General features: G+C 43.2%; 1 protein-coding gene across 1 annotated transcript; it reads left to right on the forward strand.

Moving 5' to 3' along the window:
* The first annotated feature begins 9,425 nt into the window (after window positions 1-9,425).
* SPATA2 (spermatogenesis associated 2) lies at window positions 9,426-21,739 on the forward strand. Its single transcript, XM_024207286.2, has 3 exons — window positions 9,426-9,487; window positions 14,499-14,926; window positions 17,797-21,739. The coding sequence occupies exons 2-3, from the start codon at window positions 14,609-14,611 to the stop codon at window positions 19,048-19,050; spliced, it is 1,572 nt and encodes a 523-aa protein (XP_024063054.1). The 5' UTR covers window positions 9,426-9,487; window positions 14,499-14,608; the 3' UTR covers window positions 19,051-21,739.
* The last annotated feature ends 542 nt before the right edge of the window (window positions 21,740-22,281 follow it).

The following is a 22,281-nucleotide window of genomic DNA, read 5'->3' on the forward strand; positions in this document are numbered from 1 at the left end:
AAAATCGGGACGGGGGTGGGGGGAATTGGCACCTATATAAGAAAAAGCCCCAAATATCGGGACTGTCCCTATAAAATCGGGACATCTGGTCACCCTAGCATGGGCACAGGCATACAAGGGCGTGCCTGGGGCAGTGGAGCACAGCTAGGCAATGGAGAAAAGGGATGCAACATGGCATAGATGCAACCAGCCATTGGTAGATTAGCTAAAATTTCCTCTCTCCTTCCCTCTATGGGTATGTGGCGTGACATGGGCCTTGGGCTGCCACCTTCCACCGCAGATGTGGCTGCATTTCAGTGATTCTCTGTGTGTACAGCTCATGCAGTACTTACTGTGGAGGCAGTAGGACCCAACTGGTGCCTTTTCTCTCACACCTCCTCCCATGTGGCCTTAGGGGGAAAGGTAACCCCAGAGAGGATGGAGCCATAGACTCCAGCTGGCAGCCAAAGCAGAGACCTCTAGACATTCAGAGAACTTCCTCGTTTTGAGAGGACGTTCTCTGCCCTGTGCAGATTGGCTCTTTGCTGTAACCCTCCCCTTCACAGTCCTTTCACCTCTGCTTTACTCCACCCTTGCCCCTCTTACCGTCTTCTCCCCTGCCCGGTCCCCCTACTCTTCCTTTTCCATTTAGCTTAGCCTTTCCTAAGTAGCTCCACTGCCCCCCCAAAGTGGCACTAACATGTTTGTTGCCCTCATTGTTCACTCAGCATGTGTGGTTACCCCTTCCCCCGCCTGGTGTCTGTCTGGTCTATTTCAATTGTAAACTCCTCAAGGCAGGGACCATCCATTACTCTGTGTTTGTACAGTGCCTTTTACAATGGGACCCCATTCTTGGTTGACCTTTAAATACTATTGTAATAAACATGATTAATACTAATTAATAAGTAGGATTCAGGTACTATATAAATGTAAGATTATTATAATTAGCATGAGAACACATCTTTCACCTCTACTGAAACAGCCTGGACTAGAAATGTGTAAGTGATACATAGGAGATGGACCCTGAAGATGGTTAGAGACTGGGGTTGCACATATCTAAGGAGAGAATGGGGGGGGGGACACAGTGCAGAAGAATAAGGGGCTTTGGTTGAGGTACTTCAGATTATGACTGGTTAAGTGAAAGGAGCTCAGCTCCTGCTCTTCATGCCATCCCATAATATGGGGAGGTCAACAGGCGACAATACACTGCGGGGGTGGGGTAAATTTAAAACAATACTTTCTCCCCCATACTGACTAGTTAGCCTGGAGAATCCACTGCATCAGGAGATCAAAGGCTGAAACCGAATCTTGACTTTAAAACAGGCTAGAAAATATGGCCAGAAATATTCATAGTAATGCTAAAATAGGAATGCCAAATCTCATGCCTCATGGCTTAAATACTTTACCGCAGGGCACACTCTGTCATGCCATATACAATATTGAACAACTGACTAAGTGTGTTATTGGCAGGTTTCATCTTCCCCTGAAATGGCAGGTATTGGCCACTATTTGGTGGCAGGTTTCAGAGTAGCAGCCGTGTTAGTCTGTATCTGCAAAAAGAATGAGGAATACTTGTGGCACCTTATGATTTACGATTTGATCTTGTAAATCCTTGTTCACTGTGCAGCAGGGAACATAAGGCTGCTGTACTGCGGTTAAGTGTGAGCAGAAGCTATGTGTGGGTGTGGGTGCAAGTACTAAGCAGTGGGGGCCATTGAAAGCCCAGTGAAGTCAATGAAAGGATTCCTATTGACTTGAATGGGCTTTGGATCAGGCCCAAAGTGTAGCCCTGTGGAATGAGCAAATAATAAGCATAAAGCCCCTTGCGTGTCTACTCCATTGCAACAGTGCAGGGTAAAAAAGAAGCAATGCCAGGGGAAGAATGGCCATGTCTGAAGAGAGGTGGTCTTAAGTAGCATCTTTATCACTCCAATTAAATATTTAGTTATAGGATTGTTGAGCCTTAATTTTGCTATAAGTCAGGAATTACTTGTCAGCGATGCAGAAGCACTGACATTGTAACACCATCGGTGGCGGGCAGGATCAAACTGGGGACTTCAGTGCATGAGCCTCTATCGCATGAGCTAAAAGCCAACTGGCTGTTAGCTAAGGCTATAGAGCAAACTATTTTTGTTTGTTTGTTTGTTTGGTTGTTTCTCTCTCTCTCTCCTTGGTGCCACTAGATGAGACAGAACACCACACCCAGGAGGTGAGTGGTTTATACCAGTGGTTCTCAAACTAGGGCCGCCGCTTGTTCAGGGAAAGCCCCTGGCGGGCCGGGCCGGTTTGTTTACCTGCCGCGTCTGCAGGTTCGGCCAATAGCGGCTCCCACTGGCCGGGGTTCGCCGCTCCAGGCCAATGGGGGCTGCAGGAAGCGGCGCGGGCGGAGGGATGTGCTGGCCACCCTTCCTGCAGCCCCCATTGGCCTGCAGCGGTGAACCGTAGCCAGTGGGAGACGCGATCGGCCGAACCTGCAGATGCAGCAGGTAAACAAACCAGCCCGGCCCGCCAGGGGCTTTCCCTGAACAAGTGGCGGCCCTAGTTTGAGAACCACTGGTATAAACCGTTAATGCAGAACTGGGTTCCTCTGTGCTCCTGCTCATCACATTTACATATGCAACACTGCAGCTGTGAGATATAGGATCAAGACTTTAACAGACCGATGGTCTGATACAGTACAGTGAATCTTTTGTGCCTCTCTGTAACTGGAAGTCTTAAAATCAGTGGTCACCAACCCGTCGATCGCGATCGACTGGTCGATCCTGGAGCCTCTGCCAGTCGATTGCAATCGCTGGGCCACTAAAAGTTACCTCCAGTCCTGACCGAATGGCCTCAAGTACCTCCGAGCTCGCCCAAGTGCCGCTCCAGGCGAATCAGTTGAGGAGCTGAGCTTGATCCGGTGCAGCGGGGCTCAGGCAGGCTGCCTGCCTGCCGTGGCCCCACGCCGCTCCTGGAAGTGTCTGGCTGCTGGCACATCTCTGCGACCCCTGGGGGGCGGGGGGGAGCAGCAGGTCTCCGTGCACAGCCGCGCCCACAAGCACTGCCCCCGCAGCTCCGATTGGCTGGGAGCTGGGGGACGGTGCTGGGGGCGGGGGCAGCACACAGAGCCGCCTCCCCGCCCCAGGGCCGCAGAGACATGCCAGCAGCCAGCCACTTCCAGGAGCGGCATGGGGCCTGGGCAGGCAGGCATCTTGCCTGAGCCCCGCTGCACCACTGACGGGGAGCCGCCTGTGGTAAGCGCCTCCTGGCTGGAGCCTGCACCTCATACCTCCTCCTGCACCCCAACACTCTGCCCCAGCCCGGAGCCCCCTCCTGCATCAAACTTCCTCCCAGAGCCTTCACCCCCTTCCGCACCCCAACACTCTGCTCCAGCCCGGAGCCCCCTCCTGCACCCCAACCCCCTACCCCAGGCTCAACCAATGCACATCCCACAGTTGAGAATGTTACACTGATTTGTGACAATCCCTGAAGGATTTTGGATCTATAAACCACAAATGACACTAATAAAAAGTAAAACTCATGAAATGTCCAGTGGATTCTATGAGATTAGGTGCAGTGTGACCATATGACCTCTGCACCCAAACTCCTTTCCCGAGCTTGCACCTCTCACTCCTGCACCCCAACCTCCTGCCCCAGGCTCAGCCCGGAGCCCTCTCCCACACTCCGAACCCTTTGGCCCCAGCCCAGAGCTTGCACCCACTTCCCCCCCCCCCCGCCTGGTGAAAGTGAGTGAGGGTGGAGGAGAGTGAATGACGGAGGGAGGGAGGAATGGAGTGAACAGGGCGGGGCCTCAGGGAAGGGGCAGGGTAGATCCTGGGTTGATCTTAAATTCAAAAGGTGATCTTGTGCGTAAAATGTTGGAGACCACTGCGTTAATTCAGGATTTGAGGACTTCAGTAACTCAGTCAGAGATTAGGGGTCTATTACAGGAATGGGTGGGCGAGGTTCTGTAGCCTGCAATGTGCAGGAGGTCAGACTAAATGATCATTATGGTCCCTTTTCGCTTTAAAGTCTATGAGTGACTGAACAGAATAATGATAAATCTTTTTTATAAAAGATTGCAACAGTGCAGGGTAAAAAAATAAGCATATTTTCTTAACAAAAGTGGTAGCAATTTATGTATGGGGCATTTTGCAGATATTGTCCTAACACACTGTCCCACTATGCAAGATTTAAGTAAAACTTTGAATGTTTCAGAATTAACATTTGGTTGGGAGGAAGTTATAGAGAGAGAAGGGGTGTGAAATGCAAATCAGGAAGACAGAGGGAAAAATACAGGATGAAAACATACTGTATAGGTGAAGCCAAATGTTTCCATTCATGTGCCAAATGATACTTGTCACTTAACTAGCAGAATTAGAAAATCAAAGCCATGGATACATTGCCAATGACAGAAGGTCTCTGTTCTTTTCTCAGAACTGTGCTCACAACACTCATTTTAACAGCACATGCATATCCACGGGTAGATTTCATCCTGAGTTTCAATTTCTGAACCAGCTGCAAAATTTTAATGTGTCAGATTCAAGCCCTTATCTTATGGTGCCTGACTCTCTGTCTTACAGTTTAGACTTTGCTAACACGATGCTGCTGCTGAAAGTGCTATAGGCCTCCTGAAAATTGAATTCACTGAGTGCTCTATCAGATGGAGTCTCCTGCCATATGTGGAACACAAGGCACTGAAGATGCAGAGAAAGAACAACTATAGTGTAGCCATACCCAGAGAAACATTCAGAGCTGGTCTTGCAAAACACTCAGTTTCTATTCAGCTGTAAAACACACACATTAGCACTTACCAGCAGCAGCCTTAGAATCTAAACATTATTAGTAGAACAACAAGCCTATTATGGTTCACATAGCAGAAAAAAGAACGAGGAATACTTGTGGCACCTTAGAGACTGACAAATTTATTTGAGCATAAGCTTTCGTGGGCTAAAACCCACTTCATTGGATGCATGCAGTGGAAAATATAGTAGGAAGATATATATACACAGAGAACATGAAAAAATGGGTGTTGCCATACCAACTCTAAGGAGACTAATCAATTAAGGTGGGCTATCAGCAGGAGAAAAAAAACTTTTGTAGTGATAATCAGGATGGCCCATTTCAAACAGTTGACAAGAAGGTGTGAGTAACACTAGGGGAAAAATTAGCATGGGGAAATAGTTTTTACTTTGTGTAATGACCCATCCACTCCCAGTCTTTATTCAGGCCTAATTTAATGGTATCCAGTTTGTAAATTAATTCCAGTTCTGCAGTTTCTCGTTGGAGTCTGTTTTTGAAGTTTTTTTGTTGAAGAATTGCGCCTTTTAGGTCTGTAATTGAGTGACCAGGGAGGTTGAAGTGTTCTCTGACTGGTTTTTGAATGTTATAATTCTTGACGTCTGATTTTTGTCCATTTATTCTTTTGCGTAGAGACTGTCCGGTTTGGCCAATGTACATGGCAGAGAGGCATTACTGGCCCATGATGGCATATATCACATTGGTAGATGTGCAGGTGAACAAGCCTCTGATAGCATGATTGATGCGATTAGGTCCTATGATGGTGTCCCCTGAATAGATATGTGGACAGAGTTGGCAACGGGCTTTGTTGCAAGGATAGGTTCCTGGATTAATGTTTTTGTTGTGTGGTGTGTGGTTGCTGATGAGTATTTGCTTCAGGTTGGGGGGCTGTCTGTAAGCAAGGACTGGCCTGTCTCCCAAGATCTGTGAGTGTGAGGGATCGTCCTTCAGAATAGGTTGTAGATCCTTGATGATGCGCTGGAGAGGTTTTAGTTGGGGGCTGAAGGTGATGGCTTGTGGCGTTCTGTTACTTTCTTTGTTGGGCCTGTCCTGGCGTAGGTGACTTCTGGGTATTCTTCTGGCTCTGTCAATCTGTTTCTTCACTTCAGCAGGTGGGTATTGTAGTTTTAAGAACACTTGATAGAGATCGTGTAGGTGTTTGTCTCTGTCTGAGGGATTGGAGCAAATGCGGTTGTATCTTAGAGCTTGGCTGTAGATAATGGATCATGTGATGTGGTCTGGCTGAAAGCTGGAGGCATGTAGGTAAGTATAGCGGTCAATAGGTTTCAGGTATAGGGTGGTGTTTATGTGACCATCGCTTATTAGCACTGTAGTGTCCAGGAAGTGGATCTCTTGTGTGGACTGGTCCAGGCTGAGGTTGATGGTGGGATGGAAATTGTTGAAATCATGGTGGAATTCCTCAAGGGCTTCCTTTCCATGGGTCCAGATGATGAAGATGTAATTAATGTAGCGCAAGTAGAGTAGGGGCATTAGGGGACGAGAGGAAGTGTTGTTCTAAGGCACCCATAAAAATCTTGGCATACTGTGGGGCCATGTGGATACCCATAGCAGCGCCGCTGACTTGAAGGTATACATTGTCCCAAAATGTGAAATAGTTGTGGGTGAGGACAAAGTCACAAAGTTCAGCCACCAGGTTTGCCGTGACATGTGTCTATATATATCTTCTTACTGTATTTTCCACTGCATGCATCCGATGAAGTGGGTTTTAGCCCACGAAAGCTTATGCCCAAATAAATTTGTTAGTCTCTAAGGTGCCACAAGTACTCCTCGTTCTTTTTGCTGATACAGACTAACACGGCTACCACCCTGAAACCTGTCACCATAGCAGAAAAAGTGAACAGGCTTGGACGTCAAAAATCAGCTCCCTTCAAGCAGAATGTACAAGAAATGGAGTTTGTTAGTTTCAGACTGATCTTATGTGAAACAAGAGGTAAATGTTCCTGTTACTAAAAACAAACAAATACTTTTAAAAATAGCTAAAGCAACAGAGTGTAAGTAATTGTAGTCGGCAGGCAGAATCTGCCTGGTTTTTGACATTAGCCTCAAGGCTGTAGGTTGTCCACATTTTATTCATTATGTTGTTACTTGCATATGGTTTTGGGTGTCTTGTAGTAACAAAATGTAATGCTATTTTCCCCTTCATTTACCTTCAAGACTGCTCTGGCTATGTAAGAAATATTGACCTTCTTAGAAAAGGATAATGCTGCTTTTTTTGTGACTTTCAAACCAACCAGATATTAGAGAAATTTATAAAATAATTACAGGTTTCAGAGTAGCAGCCGTTAGTCTGTATCCGCAAAAAGAACAGGAGTACTTGTGGCACCTTAGAGACTAACAAATTTATTAGAGCATAAGCTTTCATGCATCCGAAGAAGTGGGCTGTAGCCCATGAAAGCTTATGCTCTAATAAATTTGTTAGTCTCTAAGGTGCCACAAGTACTCCTGTTCTTTTTATAAAATAATTGTATCATGATTCATCAATTGATTTCTTTGTTGTGACTGAATAGCCACATCCTGCATTATTTAAAAGGACAATTAATTTTTTGCTGTGATTATGATGGAACTAATTTCTCCTTCCCTAGGAAGGGAGGAAATTGTGCTGCTGGAAGTGGCCTTAATATCTTTCAGATGAGATGTAAGACCAAGGTTCTGACTCTCTGGGGTCATTCAGAATCCCATCCCATCCTGAGTATAAGCAGGACTAGTAACCCAGTGACCCTGTCTAAACATTTCTTCCTTCCACTGTAGTGCAGCATGCTGTTGCCACCCCACAAGTCGTTGTTTTTTAGCAGTTCTGCTGGAGTGCTATGGGTGTCCCAAGAAATATACCATGCTGTGTTGCCAACTCTTGCCGTTTTATCACAAGTCTTACAATATTTAATGTTTTTTTTCCCTAAAGCCTCAGCTGCTGGATTCTTGTAATTACATGAAAATCTCAATTTTCATTTAAAAGTATGTTTCTAGCTCATGGTTTTAGAAAAAGGTGGAGAATGTGAACCTTAAAAGCTCAAAAACCAAAAGCAAACTACCCCCCCTCCCCCGCACTTATTTTCAAGTCTCATGGTTTGGGGTCCTGAACCACGCTCTTTGAATACATAGCATTGGTAATGCATTGGCAATTTTGGAACCTATAGCTGTAGACTGACCAAAGCTCATCCTCCTCTCTGGTTCTCTGTGCAATATAGGTCATGTAGCAACCACTAAACCAGGTCAAAACTTTAAAAGTATTCCCCGGATTTTTTTCCACCCCTGACCATTTTCTGACAGTTAAATCATCCACAGGTGGCCAGGTCCAAGCTCGGAGACAGCCTTTACTTTTCAAGGTAGATTCTGTGGGGTGGCAACTTTGTCCTATTCTGAGGCATTGGTTGCAAAGCCTCTGAGGAGCTTATCAGTCATTGAGGCCTGGTCTACACTACAGAGTTAGGTCAATGTAAGGCAGCTAACGTTGACCTAACTCTATAAGTTTCTACACTACAATGTTGCTCCCACGGATGTAAATTGCCCACTACACCGATTTAATAACTCCACCTCTGTGAGAGGCTCCGGTTAGGTCGATGTAGTTAGGGCAATACAATGTCCTTGTAGACACTGTGTTGTTTACATCGTCTGTTGGCTGTCAGTCCCGTTCAAGGCTGACAGCTGGACTCAATTTCATTGCTGGTAGGCTCCTTGCTCTGGAGCTGGTAGCCTAGCAGCACCAAGAATCCTGCCTGCAGATGAGGCTCCCAGGGCTGCTGCTGTGTTGCAGGGAACCTGCCAGCCCCATACTCCACCTGTGAGCCCCGCACCAGGCCAGCAGCTCGGGCTGTCAGCCGGGGGGCGGAGTGGGGGAGTGCTCAAGCAGTCGGTGCCCTACAATGCCCCACTTCAGTCAGTGGAAGCACTGCTGGGGGGAATGCGCACCATCGACAGAAGGAGCATAGTGTGGACGTAAAACACCACTTTAATGACTGCTGTGGCTGGATGTAGACTTAAGTTAACTAAATGTTATAGTGTAGACAAGCCCTTAGCCAGTGCCTCAAAGCCTGATCCAACTGCACCCTCACCAAACAAGGCTCCAGCTGAACTGGACTCTAGTTCTAGCTGGGCTGGCCGTGGCCAGGCACGTCCCAGGACAATCAGTGCCCTGCCGTCGGAGTCGCCCTGTTGTGAAAAGCCCAGTTTTGTTCAGCAGGCCACTTCCAGCCCAGGCCCTGCTGGACAGGGTAGCCAGGCCCCAGGTACCCTGCAGGCCTATAGGGAGAGCCCTCAGGGCAGGAGAAAACCTGCCAGAGGCTACTCTAGCCCTTTAAATCCTTCTCTATGACATCACACGCGAGATTACGGTCCATGAGCGGCGCATGCGCAATGAGAACATGCAACCGTATTACGTCACTTGGCTCTAAACTGATTTGCTGCCGGGTTGTGGCTGCCGCTGTTTCGCTTCGGCTGGACAGAGGGGCGTGCGGTTGCCTCGCTGGGGGGGACGGGTAAGAGAGAGGAGCGGAGAGCTCCCTTACGAGCTAAGGCTACTGTCGATTCCTTCCCGAGAGCAGTGGGCATGCGCCAAAGCTCTTCCGGGTCCTTATGCTTCCCCACAGGGGTCACTTCCGGCTGCTTGAGGGAGGACGGGGGTCTGTATCCGGGGCACGGGCGGCTTCCTGCAGGCGGGTGGCAGTGGCGGCTGGTCGCGCGACCCGGACCCGGTTTCCCCTCGTTGCAAGCTGTGAGTGAGGCGGCCCCAGCTGGGGAGAGCCCCGAGGGGGAGCAGGGCCCTGTCCCAGCTCCCCCTCCCCGGGCGGTCCCTCTCGGCTGCCCGCGGGTGGCTCCGGGTCATAAGCGCTGCGGGTCCTTGTCGGACCCCCGCTTCGCCCGGCTCTCATGCGCCTACCGGTGCGGGGTGCCCGGCCTGCCCCGCTGCGGGCCCCCGGGGCGCGGGCTCTGGGTTTCGCTTTCACTAGCCGGGGGAGGTTTGTATAGCTAGGCACAGCCCTGTCGCGCAGAGCCCCGCCAAGCACAGGTGCAGAAGGGCCCGAGAGATCTCGGGCTCCCCTTGGCCTCCCCCAGCCCCAGTAATGTAATCGGAGACTTCCTCCTCGGGGGAGGGGGGGCTGGGAGAAGATGCCTCTAAGGGTGTAAGGATCTGCCCATGGAATTATTGTGGAGAAGTTGTATGTCCTGTGTTGTGCAGGAGGTCAGATTAGGTGATCCCAATGTTCCCTTCTGGCCTTGGGATCTGTGAAAAAAACTAATGCCATGATGTAGAGTATACAGACAAGGTTCTTCCATTGACGGTCTCATGCACAGCAGGTTTTGAAAAGGGACCTAAGGCTACATCTACACTGCAAAAATAAATAAATACTCTCTTCTCCTCCTCCCCCCCCCCCCCCAGCACCAAATGGCAGCAAGTCTCAAAGCCCAGTCAACAGACTTGGGCTCACGCTGTCGGGTTAATGGTAGCTGTATAGATGTGCTGAAGCTCTGAAATCCAGGGGGAGGGAGAGAGGTCTCAGAGCTTGAGTTCCAGACCGATTGGGGGAAATCTGCATTGCTACTTTTAGCTCTGTAGCCTGAGTCAGTTGACCCAAGCTCTGAGGCTTGATGCTGTGGTGTGTGGTTGGTTTTTGAGTGTAAATGTACTCAGAAGAAGCAGAGAGGACAGGAGCCCATGCAGGTAACTGAAGGCCAGCAATGATTTCTAATAAAGTTTCCTGACTTTGTACCTGGTCCAGGAAGGCTCTGAGGCAGAATTAGCAGCAAAGTTGGCTGATGATTAGCAGTGGAAGAATAGTCCAGGAGAATGCTTTCTTTGAAAATGTAGAATTGGCAACATGTTAAGTGAGGAGAGAGGGAGAGAGCTTGGTTTTTCCAAACAGCATATCATGGAAACAGGATTGAGAAGGATGCCAGGTTAGATCAGGATTTCAATCCATTAGCTATAGGTTCAGAAACTGAGCTGGGTACACCGGATCAATTTATTTTATAGGTTCAGTTGAATTCGGTTTAAAAAAAAAATAGCTGCCTGCTCGATGAGACCCTGTTGCATGAGCCTCCAACCTCAAATTGCTATTCAGGGGATATGCCTGTGGGTTTGTGGTAAAATTATTTTGATCGTTCAGCCACATTTCATGCTGAGTAGCTCAGTGTAATATGAAAGCTATGTTCTCGCTGTCTGGGTCAAGGAATCCCTCTTATAAAATCCTGATTCAACGAGCTAATGAATATTTTGAATGGTACCTATTTGAGTAGTTAAGAATTATGGCAGAAATAGCAGAGGGATTTTCTTCTGTGGGTCAGGGGATTTTTCTTGTCAGATGCTTTAGAAACCATTTTAAAGACCAATGTAAGACTGCGTGGGTTTTATTTATTCTTAGTGGGACAGAATTATTTGACTTCCCTATAGATTGGCAATTTCAGAGCAATGATAATTCAGCTTTTTCTAATGTAATCACAATTCTGAAGGTGGCACATTTATTGTCTTATAATTATGCTTAATATGTCAGCTATCTTTCTTTAGCTTTGTCATTTGAAGAGTTTTAGTACTTCTGGGACAACACTTCTTAACTGAAATACTGCAGTTTATAAGCAAAGTGATGGCTTTGATTGAGGGTGATACATGAATGTACCTTGTAGGCTTCTGTCTTTTAATAAACTTAATCATAATCTAGGATGCCTTAACATTCAAAAACATTTTTGTGGTGTTAAGCATTTTCTTGTGCTCAATACAATACTCTTCTTTTTTTTTAAGTGTTGGTGAAAGCCTTAGAGACTGAAATCCTATTTCAGCCTCATAAAGGTGACAGCATGAGTAGCAGCATATTGTAAACTTTCCTCATGTTGCTATGACTGTATTTCACCTCTATGCTAGAGTAAATGTTCCTTGGATTGAAAGGGACGCTGAATCTCTATGGCCCATTCATTGTTTTATTTCTGTGCTGAGACTTTCAGTGATGAAGGGGGACAGATATATTAGTGGCTTTCTTTATGTCCACTAGGAACTGGACTAAGATGACAGCTCATAGTATGTAGGTTATCAAATAGCCACGAGATGTTACAACTTTCAGTGAGTGACTTGCAGGGAAAGGGCTCAATATTCTTTAACAATCTTCTGAGCCAGGTAAAGTCATTGCTATACAACCAGGTTTATTTGTGCACTGGATTTCTTATCAGTACTGTAACCATGTATGGTTGAAAGTAAACTGTTGCCATCTAACACCTGTTAGAACCCACCTGCTGATTAGTGAGCTGTTAAAGATAGGATTTTTCAGGGAGTTAAACTGTAAATGCTGAGAGGCAAAACAAGAGTTCTCTTGAAAGTTGTTGGCTTCTGTTTAAGGCTTTATCTACGTTGGCACTTTCATTGTTACTTGTGTCGCTCAGGGTGTGAAAAAACAACCCCCTGAACAACAACAAGTTTTAACGACGGAAAGCACCCATGTGGACAGTGTTTCGTTGGTGGGAGTCGTGCTCCCAGTGACAATGCTACTGCCCCTTGTTGGAGGTGGTTTTATTTTGTCACCGGGAGAGCTCTCTCCTGGTGACAAAGAGCAGCTACCCTGTGCACCTTACAATGGCACGGCTGCAGTGGCACAGCCACGCTGTTGTAAGGTGTGCAGTGTAGACATAGCCTTAGTTTGTCTCATATTTTGATTTTCAGACATGAGCTGGTGAACCCTGGCATGCCCACAAATGGCAAGTCATGGGAGCTGGAGATGATTATGAATGTCACAGTTCATAAGATCTTTACAAAGGACTTACTTGTCTTTAGGGGATTTCCTAATCGTAATACCCCATTCATGAAACAAAGCTGCTGTATCATACAATTATTGAAAATAGAGATGGAGGCTAGGATATCTAATCCAGCTCCATTCTAGTGCAGGATTGTTCCCTGTTTTTTAAATCTATTATCCAGACTGGTTTGAAAGTCCCAGTTGATTGGAAACAATCAGAGCTCTTTTGCATAGCCTAATTATTTAATTTGGGAGGGAGGTGGTGGTTGAGTAGTGGCATTCTGCTGCTTTTGTCCAGTTCTGTTTTATACAAATAAAGAAATAACTTTAGGGAAGGGGCAGTAAACTCATCTTGTGGAGAAGACTCAATTGCATTTTTATTTATGGATCTTGGGTTGAGATATGAATTTAGGACTCCATATTCCCTGTAATTCCCAGCAGAACTCTCACTGATTTCAAGAGGGAAGCTTGCACAAAGATCGCTTTTACACAACTTCTAGTTTGTTGTTTGTTCACTTCCTCATTGTTGTATTCAGCATTACTTGGTGAAAGAATATTCTTGAATTTGGGACCATTGAAATTTCTGCCCTTTGTTTCTCCTTCGTCCTCTTTTTTCTCCTCCTCTTCTTCTTCCTTAACATCTTCCTGATGCATCTTCTGTCCAGCAGCAATTCTAACCCCCCCCCCCCCCCCCCCGGCTTCATTCCCATCTGCTAAAATGATCAGCAACTGAATAATTACTGATGGCATTTACATGAGCTTAATGTGGGTTGGGGAGTTTACACTTTTGAGTCATTGTTTTAGGCTGACTGCAGACCCAGAAAGACAACACTCCATTGACGTACATTTGGCTCACGGTTGGGAGGTTTTCCCAGCCATAAGGACTAGACATGTACTTTCTTTAAAAATAAGAGGTTGTATTCTGTAGAATCTGGATGACTTCAGGGCAACACAAATACATCTCTGCTTTGGTAGCATTTGGAAGCCAGTGTAAAGGGCTTGCCTATGCAGGAGACATCAAGTCACTAAAGTAGAAACACACATATTAGTACACTTGTAAAAACCTTAAGTAACGAAGGTTTTGTACTACACCAGCATAACAGGTCCAAGCAGGGCCCATACTAGCTGTTAAAAGTAGGGATCCCAGCTTTTTGATGTAACTGCAAGTTTCAGGCTAAAATCTTGGCTGTGCCACTTGCTGCCCACTGCCTCCTGTTCAGTTGCATGCAGACTCTTCCTCAGTTGTGAGATGAGTATCGAACAGCCCCACCTCCTTGGCAGGGTAGGATATACACAGCTGGATAGGATATCAGTAGCACACAGAGGCTCACAGATAAGGTACAGCTAGAAAGACTAGAGTGCTGGGCTGTGCAGTCCATGCAGTTAGAGAGAATCACAGCAGAAGTCCTGAGTTAAGTAGAAAGAACCCTTTTGGAGCAGTTCATTTTGTTTATATATTTTTTCTGGAGAAAGCAAAATAATAGATTAATAGTCCCTGATTATAGTTCTCTTCATGCAATTTAACTCATTAGCCCCCAGAACAGTATAAACAGGTCACTTTGTTTTCATCGCACCATGCCCTTGCTTTTAGTCATCAAACCATTCTATTCTTATGGACCAAAAAGCATCTCTGCGCTGTTTAGGCTCACGTGCACCTAATTTCTTTGGGGCTAAGGCTGCCTTGGCTCAAAGAACCAGATGGGACTTGGGGAAATTGTTGTGGACTCATTGCTGGGATTTAACTCACAAATGTCTATATCAGTCTCTGGCTTGGCTTTGTTCTAGGATGCAGTTGGAGAGGAGTGTATAATGTCTGTGAAGGGCTCGCCATGGGGCACCAAAAGACCAGTACACCTATTACATGGTTACAGAAGCCTGAAGAGTTTGTGGTTGGGATCCACTGCTCTGTGCACACTTTCGCAGGCTCCTGTGGGTATGTGGAAATTACAGGCATGCTGGAGTAGTACAGCTGTAATGACTTGTCTTTGTTTTTTCTTTTTATTCCAGAAGAATCACGATTACTGAAAACTTGTAAAAGGCTCAGTAATCCGTCTGTTGCAGAATAACCATGGAAGAGATGAGGTAGCCACCCAAGAGTGAGCCAAAGTCCTATTTCAATGGATACGAAATATAAAGACGATTTATTTAAGAAGTATGTACAGTTCCATGAATCCAAATTGAATGCTTCTGACAACAAACAGCGCCCTGTTAATGATGAATATCTGCGAGTGGCAGCATCAGCCTTACTCTGCCTTCCCAAGATTGATCCCTTTTATAGATTCCGGTTGATTAAATTTTATGAGATGGCTGAAAATTCACTAAGATCCCTGAAATCCTCAAATTTACGTTCTCTCCATACTGCATTCGCTATGCTGGAGATGATAGGAATTAATCTCTTTCTTTACCCTTGGAAGAAGGAATTCAAAACTATAAAGGTAAGAAGTTTCACATGTGGTGGTAATACATTAGAATAATGATTTGTAGTTTCATCTAACTTTATTCCTGAATATTTTTTGCAATGCTGAAAGGTGACAGATAGGCAGTCCTGGAGTCTGAAATCCTCTCTGTATCCATAAAACAGGCAGAATCAGTGCAAGCATCCCCCTTCCGCTCCCTCCCACTGGCCTACTGTTGTATCCTGACTTTGACAGCGAGGGAATACCACTAGGGTGAATGGATAGTTGACTTCTAAGTTCACTCAATATTTGCCCTTTCTGCCAGAACTGCTAATTTAGCACTAATTGCAATGTGCGGTGTTTTGTGAAATGGACACTTGTTTACCAGGAATTGGATTGGAAACCTCAACTCATTTCACACTGGCAAACAAACTTCTTTAGTTTGCTTTAAGAACATGGAACCTTGATTTTTTTTTTTTTAATGTCCTTTCAAATTCTTTACCTGTGTCAGGGTCTTTGTTTGAGATTGATAGTATTTTAAAAGCCTAATATACTTCTCATCATCTGTGCTATTTGTTTAATAATTGCATATAGCTCAGTTTAGATCATGGAAGCAGACTAGTTAGCTTCTCTTCCACTGCCAGTTTTGAGTCTGTCTTGTCTTTGGGTTCTCATTTATACTGGATCAAAGCTGCAGTGTTTGAGTTGTGAACACTACAGGTGACATTTTAAATCCAGACAGAAAATTGTTTTTGAAAGTTTCATATAAATACTTCTAATATAGCCTTACAAAGCATTTTTCTATACACTAAACTATTTGACAGCGTCCTTTTAAAAAAAAAAAAAAAAAAAAGCACTGTGCAATCAGTAGTTTCTATTACATCTTTTAGGGGGGGAATTATTCCAGACTAGTAGAACTCTCCATAGGTCTACTTTCTCATTGTACTGAAGTCCTGACAGGTAAGATCTTGACTATTCCAGTCTAGGGCACCTCTTGGGATGCTAACAATGTAGATGTTGGTCATGTATTGTCATTCTTTTTACCACCATGTACAAGGTTGACAGAGCCAAATCATTTCCACTTGTGACCCAATATAGGATTTGAACTCCAGTCAGAGCAAACATCTCAGCTATGTTGCATCATAAGGGATATTTCTTATGGATCCATATGTTTCCTCATTCCCCACAAGCCTTACTGCAGACTCTTGACATGTAAAACATGATTAAGACTTAAGAAAATGTAGAATGTACCTTCCAAATCAAACACTGTAAACCATCATCCTCTTTGGAGTCAATTTTGTCAACAATATCGATGGCTGTTAGCTCTGCTCAGACTGAAATATTTAACCCACTGCTACACCTCAGCTCAACGTTTGAGATTTTGTTTAAAAAAATAATACTAATAAGTTTTGAAGTGAGACACTTATGTCCTCATTAGCTTTTTGACACATAGTCATCTGAAAGAAAAACTGTAAGCATGTTGTACAAATTGATTTGAGTGAACTCTCTGCTTTAAAATGTTATGATTATCCCTGGCCAGATATTTGCATTAAGCTAAGCAGTTCAGAAGAAAGGTCAATTGTTTCCCAAACATAAAAGATAAGTTTGGGACAGTGTTTCACAAAGTTGCAAATGATTCATTTGGCTGCTGTGTTTTTCTGTCTGAATCAGTGAGCAAGTGCTCATTGAGTTTCTCAGGGCGGGGAATCTCCCATGGCCTTGGATTTTTAGAAAAGAGAGAGTGTACCTAATAGGCCTTTGTAAAAACTGCCCTATAATATACTTGTATGTACATGTGTGTTGCATCTTAGGCTTGTATTTTTAACTTCTTTCCCAGGAGACTTGCTCCTCTTCTTGAGGGATTTTCTGTCCTTAATAATTATTAGCATGTGAAGTACCTTTCATCTGAGGCAATTTGTAAATGCATGTAATCAATGTTACGTCCATTACAGATAGGGCAGCTGAAGCACAGATTATTGTCAATGCTTCATGGCTGCAAAATTTGCTATAAAATCCATCCTTCCTCCAAATATGAACTGTCATTTAAAAATGTTTCAAGCACTTATAGTATGAAGAAAACCTTTGAAATGTGAACAGCATAAACCAATGCAGCACTCTCCTCTCCAGTCTGCAAACATCCTGAAGTATTTGCTGAGATTTGAACTAACACTGTTCGTTTCAAAAAAAGAACAGGAGTACTTGTGGCACCTTAGAGACTAACAAATTTATTAGAGCATAAGCTTTCGTGGGCTACAGCCCACTTATGCTCTAATAAATTTGTTAGTCTCTAAGGTGCCACAAGTACTCCTGTTCTTTTTGCGGATACAGACTAACACGGCTGCTACTCTGAAACTGTTCATTTCAGTATATTTAAGTTTGAAATCGGATAAGATTTTAATGTCAACATTAACTATTTCACTGACTGCTTTAGCAGAAACATCCAGTTAATTTTGTGATCCCATGTTCCCAATATGGCCACAAGATTCTTAAATATTTAGCTGTCCGCTACCCACTTCTGAAACCTCCATCTTTCCCCCACCAAAGCTTGTACAGTGCAGTTGTGTTGTAAATTCAATTTCTGGTACGTTAAAACTGGAATATTTAAGGGAAGCGTAAAATAAACAATATAATAACAAGAGGATTACATGCTGATCGTATTGTCTTCAAATTTAAGCAAAACCTTCCTTTTTTGGATTTATCTGAAGCTGATGCAGAATTTTTAGTCTGTCAAACAGGAGAGCTGCAGAATTTGGGTTCAACTTTCATGGAGCACTTGTAGTCTTTGATTATCAGAGGTTGATTAGATAGGACTAACAAGGTACCTATATTGTACCCAGCACTGTAGTGTCTGAGCATCTAGTCTGCCACTGAGGTTATAACTTAACTTTCCTTTATTTTCCCCCTTCCAGACCTACACGGGACCTTTTGTTTATTATGTAAAGTCCACACTACCTGAGGAGGATGTAAGACAGATTCTGAACTACATGGGGTATGTCCAAGAACTGGGAACCATGTATAAGCTCAAAGAGCTGGTTGATGCCTTCCAAGTGAAAATGGTTTCATTTGAACTCTTTTTGGCAAAAATAGAGTGTGAACAACTGCTTGAAATTCACTTGCAAGTGAAGGATAAAGGTTATTTGGAGCTTGATGTTGTAAATGAGCGAAAAAATAGCAATGAAGATGTTAGAGGCTGCTCAGAAGCTATGAAACGGCGCACAGAATGCAAAGAAAACTTGAACACTTCTATGGCACGCATGGTTCTTCAGAAATCTGCTAGTGAAAGAGCCTCTAAAGTTTACTTCAAACCAAAAGTAAGCAAGCCTTCTAAATCCGTGGATACATATGACAGCTATTGGGAAAACAAGAAACCACCATTGATGACTTCGTTGAGTCTCAGAAAAGAACCAATTTTGGTTGATACAGAAGATGACATTAAAGATGAAATAATACGTCCATCACCATCTCTTCTTACTATGTCAAGCTCTCCACATGGGTGTTCCAATGAATTTCTGCCAATTTCATCCCATCCCAATGGCATGTTGAGAACAAATGTCCCCTACAACTCCTATTTTTCTGCTCAAGAAGACTTAGACTTATATACTGATCCTGATTCTAGAAGTGTGTTAAATTTTAAAAGACAAGACGTTAGTAAACCTGATGTATGGCTAATAAGAAATGACGCCAATCCTATTTACCACAAACGTACGCATCTAGCCAAAGAGACAACTTCCCTGAAGTGCCAGAATTGTGGCATAACTTGCGGCGCTTCTGTTTGCCAAAAGTGTGACAATCTGCTCATCTATAGGCAGGAATATCCAGCAGTGAAACAGAGCAGCTATTCAATCAAAACAATTCCAAATGATGGCTTGTCTCCTGTCTCTGCTTTAAGAGAGAAATCTCCGTATGCATTACAGACTCCGAGTCAAGAGCGAGCTGCTCAGCTCAGTTCAAAATCCAAGCCTTCAGGCACCCTGCGCTGTGGCTTCTGTAACCGATCTGGAGCTGCAAACACATGCACGTTCTGTTCAAAAGTCTCATGTGATGCTTGCCTCAATGCTTACTATTATGATCCCTGCTGTAGAAAGAGTGAGCTACACAGATTCCTACCTAACAATCAATTAAACTATAAATCAACCCAGCTGCCCCATCTTGTTTATAGATAGACTTGAAATTCTGTGTTTGAGGGGAGAAACAAGGGCTAAAAACACATGGAATTTTCTGATTTCACTGGTAACAAATATGATATTGACCTCTTTATATATATATATAAATATTTAAAAAAAAGATGTCCAGTTTTTGGAAATACATTTCAATGATTAGGTGCCAGTCTCATTTTTAGTGGCTTCACAAATGCTGCGTATACATTAGAGTTCATGCTGCTACCATTTAGGTGATTCTTATCTGATAACTGCTTTTCAATTTAGATGGGGGAGAAGAGCACATTTTCCTTTCAAACTTGGCAGCTGTTGCACTTTAAGTGACACCACACCTTTGTTGTTATATTGCAGTTATTGCCTCACCCAAATAAAACTACATCAGAGTATAAAATCAAGAAATTAAGAGCAGCATTTTCAGTGTATTGTGAAATCACTGTCTGTTTTGATAGGGAAACTTTAAAATACTTGAGGAAGTATTTGCAAATTGCTTGGTTGCCAAAAAGGACTAATTTTTGAAGAGTTTGGCTGCATTTCCTGAGCTCTAAAATGTAAACACCAGGACATCTCTTCATGTCTCTTCCTTCTCCCTTCCATCCCCCAAGATGTTTATCTCAAGCTTATACAATCTGAATTTGAAGAGAGTTCCTGCTTTATTTTCTAGTGTTGCCAATACCATCCTACTGGTTTTTACTGTGTGGTATTTTTAAAAGGTGAATCTGTATACATGTCACTTAAATTATGCCTGGAGTGTTGTCTTTCCAGTTGAGTACTGATTTTATTCATTTTCTGTTGCACATGTATTAAATCCCATTCTTTGTACTGTAAATAGGTGATTTGGAAACAGTTTATTTTTTAATAAATAGATTCAATATGTTGAATTCTAAAAGTGGTAAAATCATTATGTAACTATGAAGCCTCTCTGGGTTATTTGTTCAGATGGCTTCCCTTTTTTTAAATTTTTTGTTTACTTGTACTGTATTTCATGGTTTACTACCGTCACTGTGGCAGACTGATATTATTGGCTCAGAAATTTTTTTTTGTTTTCTTTGCTTCCTTCTTTAAAGCACCCAAAGCTCTCACACAGGAGACACCTCTTCTAAATTAATTGGAGTCTTACCTGAGTAAGGACTGCAGGATTTTGGGCCTAAGAGCACATTTTCTTCCCTTATGCTTATGGGAACTTTGTATGCATAGATGATACCCTGCATCTAAATCCACTCCAAAGTCTATAGCGTAGCTCAGCTGACAAGGCAGTGATCTGATTAAAATTCACAGAGCTTGTATGACTCCCATTGGAGTAAATCCATCAGTTGTAGACGTAAATCAGGCAATAAAACTTATTATTTATTTGTATGACTATCGTGCCTAGGAGCCCTAGTCCTAGACCAGGATTCCATTGTGCAGGGTGCTGTACAGTTTGGCCGTCAAACCATGTAATAAATTAAACTACATCTTCTATGGACAGACTTTAGTCTTATGGGAAAAGAAAATCTGCAAGAGCCCCCTGTTATTTTTTTTCTTTTACATTCAGACAAAATATTAGGAAACTCAATCTGAGTATTGGAATCAAACATTTAAAATATCTAAAGAAATTATCTAAAGTGTAAATTCATCCACTTTGCACCTAAATAATACATTTTTGAACAGTTTTTGATTCTAGGGGTTTTTTTTTTTTTTTGTTTTTTTCCCCTTCCCAAATGTCCATTGACTGTGTGGAAAAACATGCATGAATGATTGGTCACCAATTTTTTCTTACTGTTTTGGGTTGAGTGGAATTAAATAGGTTAATATTGTAAACTTACTAAAATATTTTAGCCATAAGAGTGTCAGATATACAAAAGAAAAGGCGAAACTTGATTTTATAGATGGCTGAGAAAGGCTACTCTGACTTGCATTAAGAAATAAAGTAAATGGCATGTGGTTAGCTATCAGAAGATAAGTGACTGCAACTGAAAAGGTTATAAGCAGGTATTATCTTGCTGACTGAAGGCTACGGCAGGGGTTCCCAAACTTTTCGTTGGCATGACCCCATTTTAATGAATTCTTTCCTGCCAGGACTCCAGATAGCATGGAGGATGCCATTTTGTAGAACAACATGGCATCATCCATGCATTGTGACCTTGCCTGCACTGTATGTGCAAGGTCATGCTGCAGGAGCAAAATGGTGTCTATCCTCTGTGACCCCATGTATTGATGGTGCATTGTGACCCACAGTTTGGGAACCATTGGGCTAGGCTCAGTATTGCTTAGGTGAATGATGTTAAGGTTTTCAAAATCTTAATGGCTTTTTATAAATACATATATATATGTATAAAAAGAACACATGTAGATACAGTATGTATATAATGCAGAATTTAAAACAATTTTACTACTAAAATACAGTCTGTAAGGGTGGCTCTCATTTTGGTAGTTTTTCTGTTCATCTTTCTGAAGTGTCACGCCTGTTTTGGCTGCTATACAATGTACCTACTAGTTCAACTTCCATATTGCTACTTTCACTACAGTAATTAACTGAAACTGTGATGCCACGTAACTTATACAGTGAACATAGCAGGGACTACTATATTTGCTTTAAAAAGGAAAAGTCCTGTGTTTATATCTGTCATTGAATACTGTAGTACAAAACTGTGTTGAATTGCAAGTGATACCATGCTCTATTTTTTGTGTATTTTACTGTATGAGGTTGCTGTGATTGAGACAGTAAAATATATGCTAACTTAAAATGCAGGTGTTTTGAATCTGATTTCTGTTAAAACATCTGAACATGTTTTGAAGCCTTCTCTTAAAGGCCTGTGTCTTTATGGAGGGTGGGAGGGGAAGTTGAGTTCATTTAGATGTCTATCATACACACTTTGCACAAAAGTTTCTAATTTGGGCACTGACTTGTGTGTAAGTGTATGTCAACCAGGAGCCTCAAGTTCATGAAATTCAGAACACTTCTCATTAAATGTAGACTCTTTAAAAAGTTTTTTTAGAAACCTAGCAGCATGATTTTGCTTGGTCCATAATGTGAAGATTGTCATATTGCTTTCTAAGACTATATAGGATATACAGAGCAGATATGTATGGTGTGAGATCCTCCTTTAGTTTACTTGTCAGACTTGATTGACTTCACCATTATGAGGACATAATATGTGCTTCTTTTAAAATCAGCTTCCTGATGTACATACATATGCTATAGCTTTTGTGTAAAATAAGTGGAACTGTTCACATGCTTTTTTTGGCAGTTGAGTTGAG

This window comes from Terrapene carolina, unplaced genomic scaffold, assembly GCF_002925995.2.
Source record: "Terrapene carolina triunguis isolate 2854851 unplaced genomic scaffold, T_m_triunguis-2.0 Scaffold130, whole genome shotgun sequence".
Taxonomy (NCBI): Eukaryota; Metazoa; Chordata; order Testudines; family Emydidae; genus Terrapene; species Terrapene triunguis.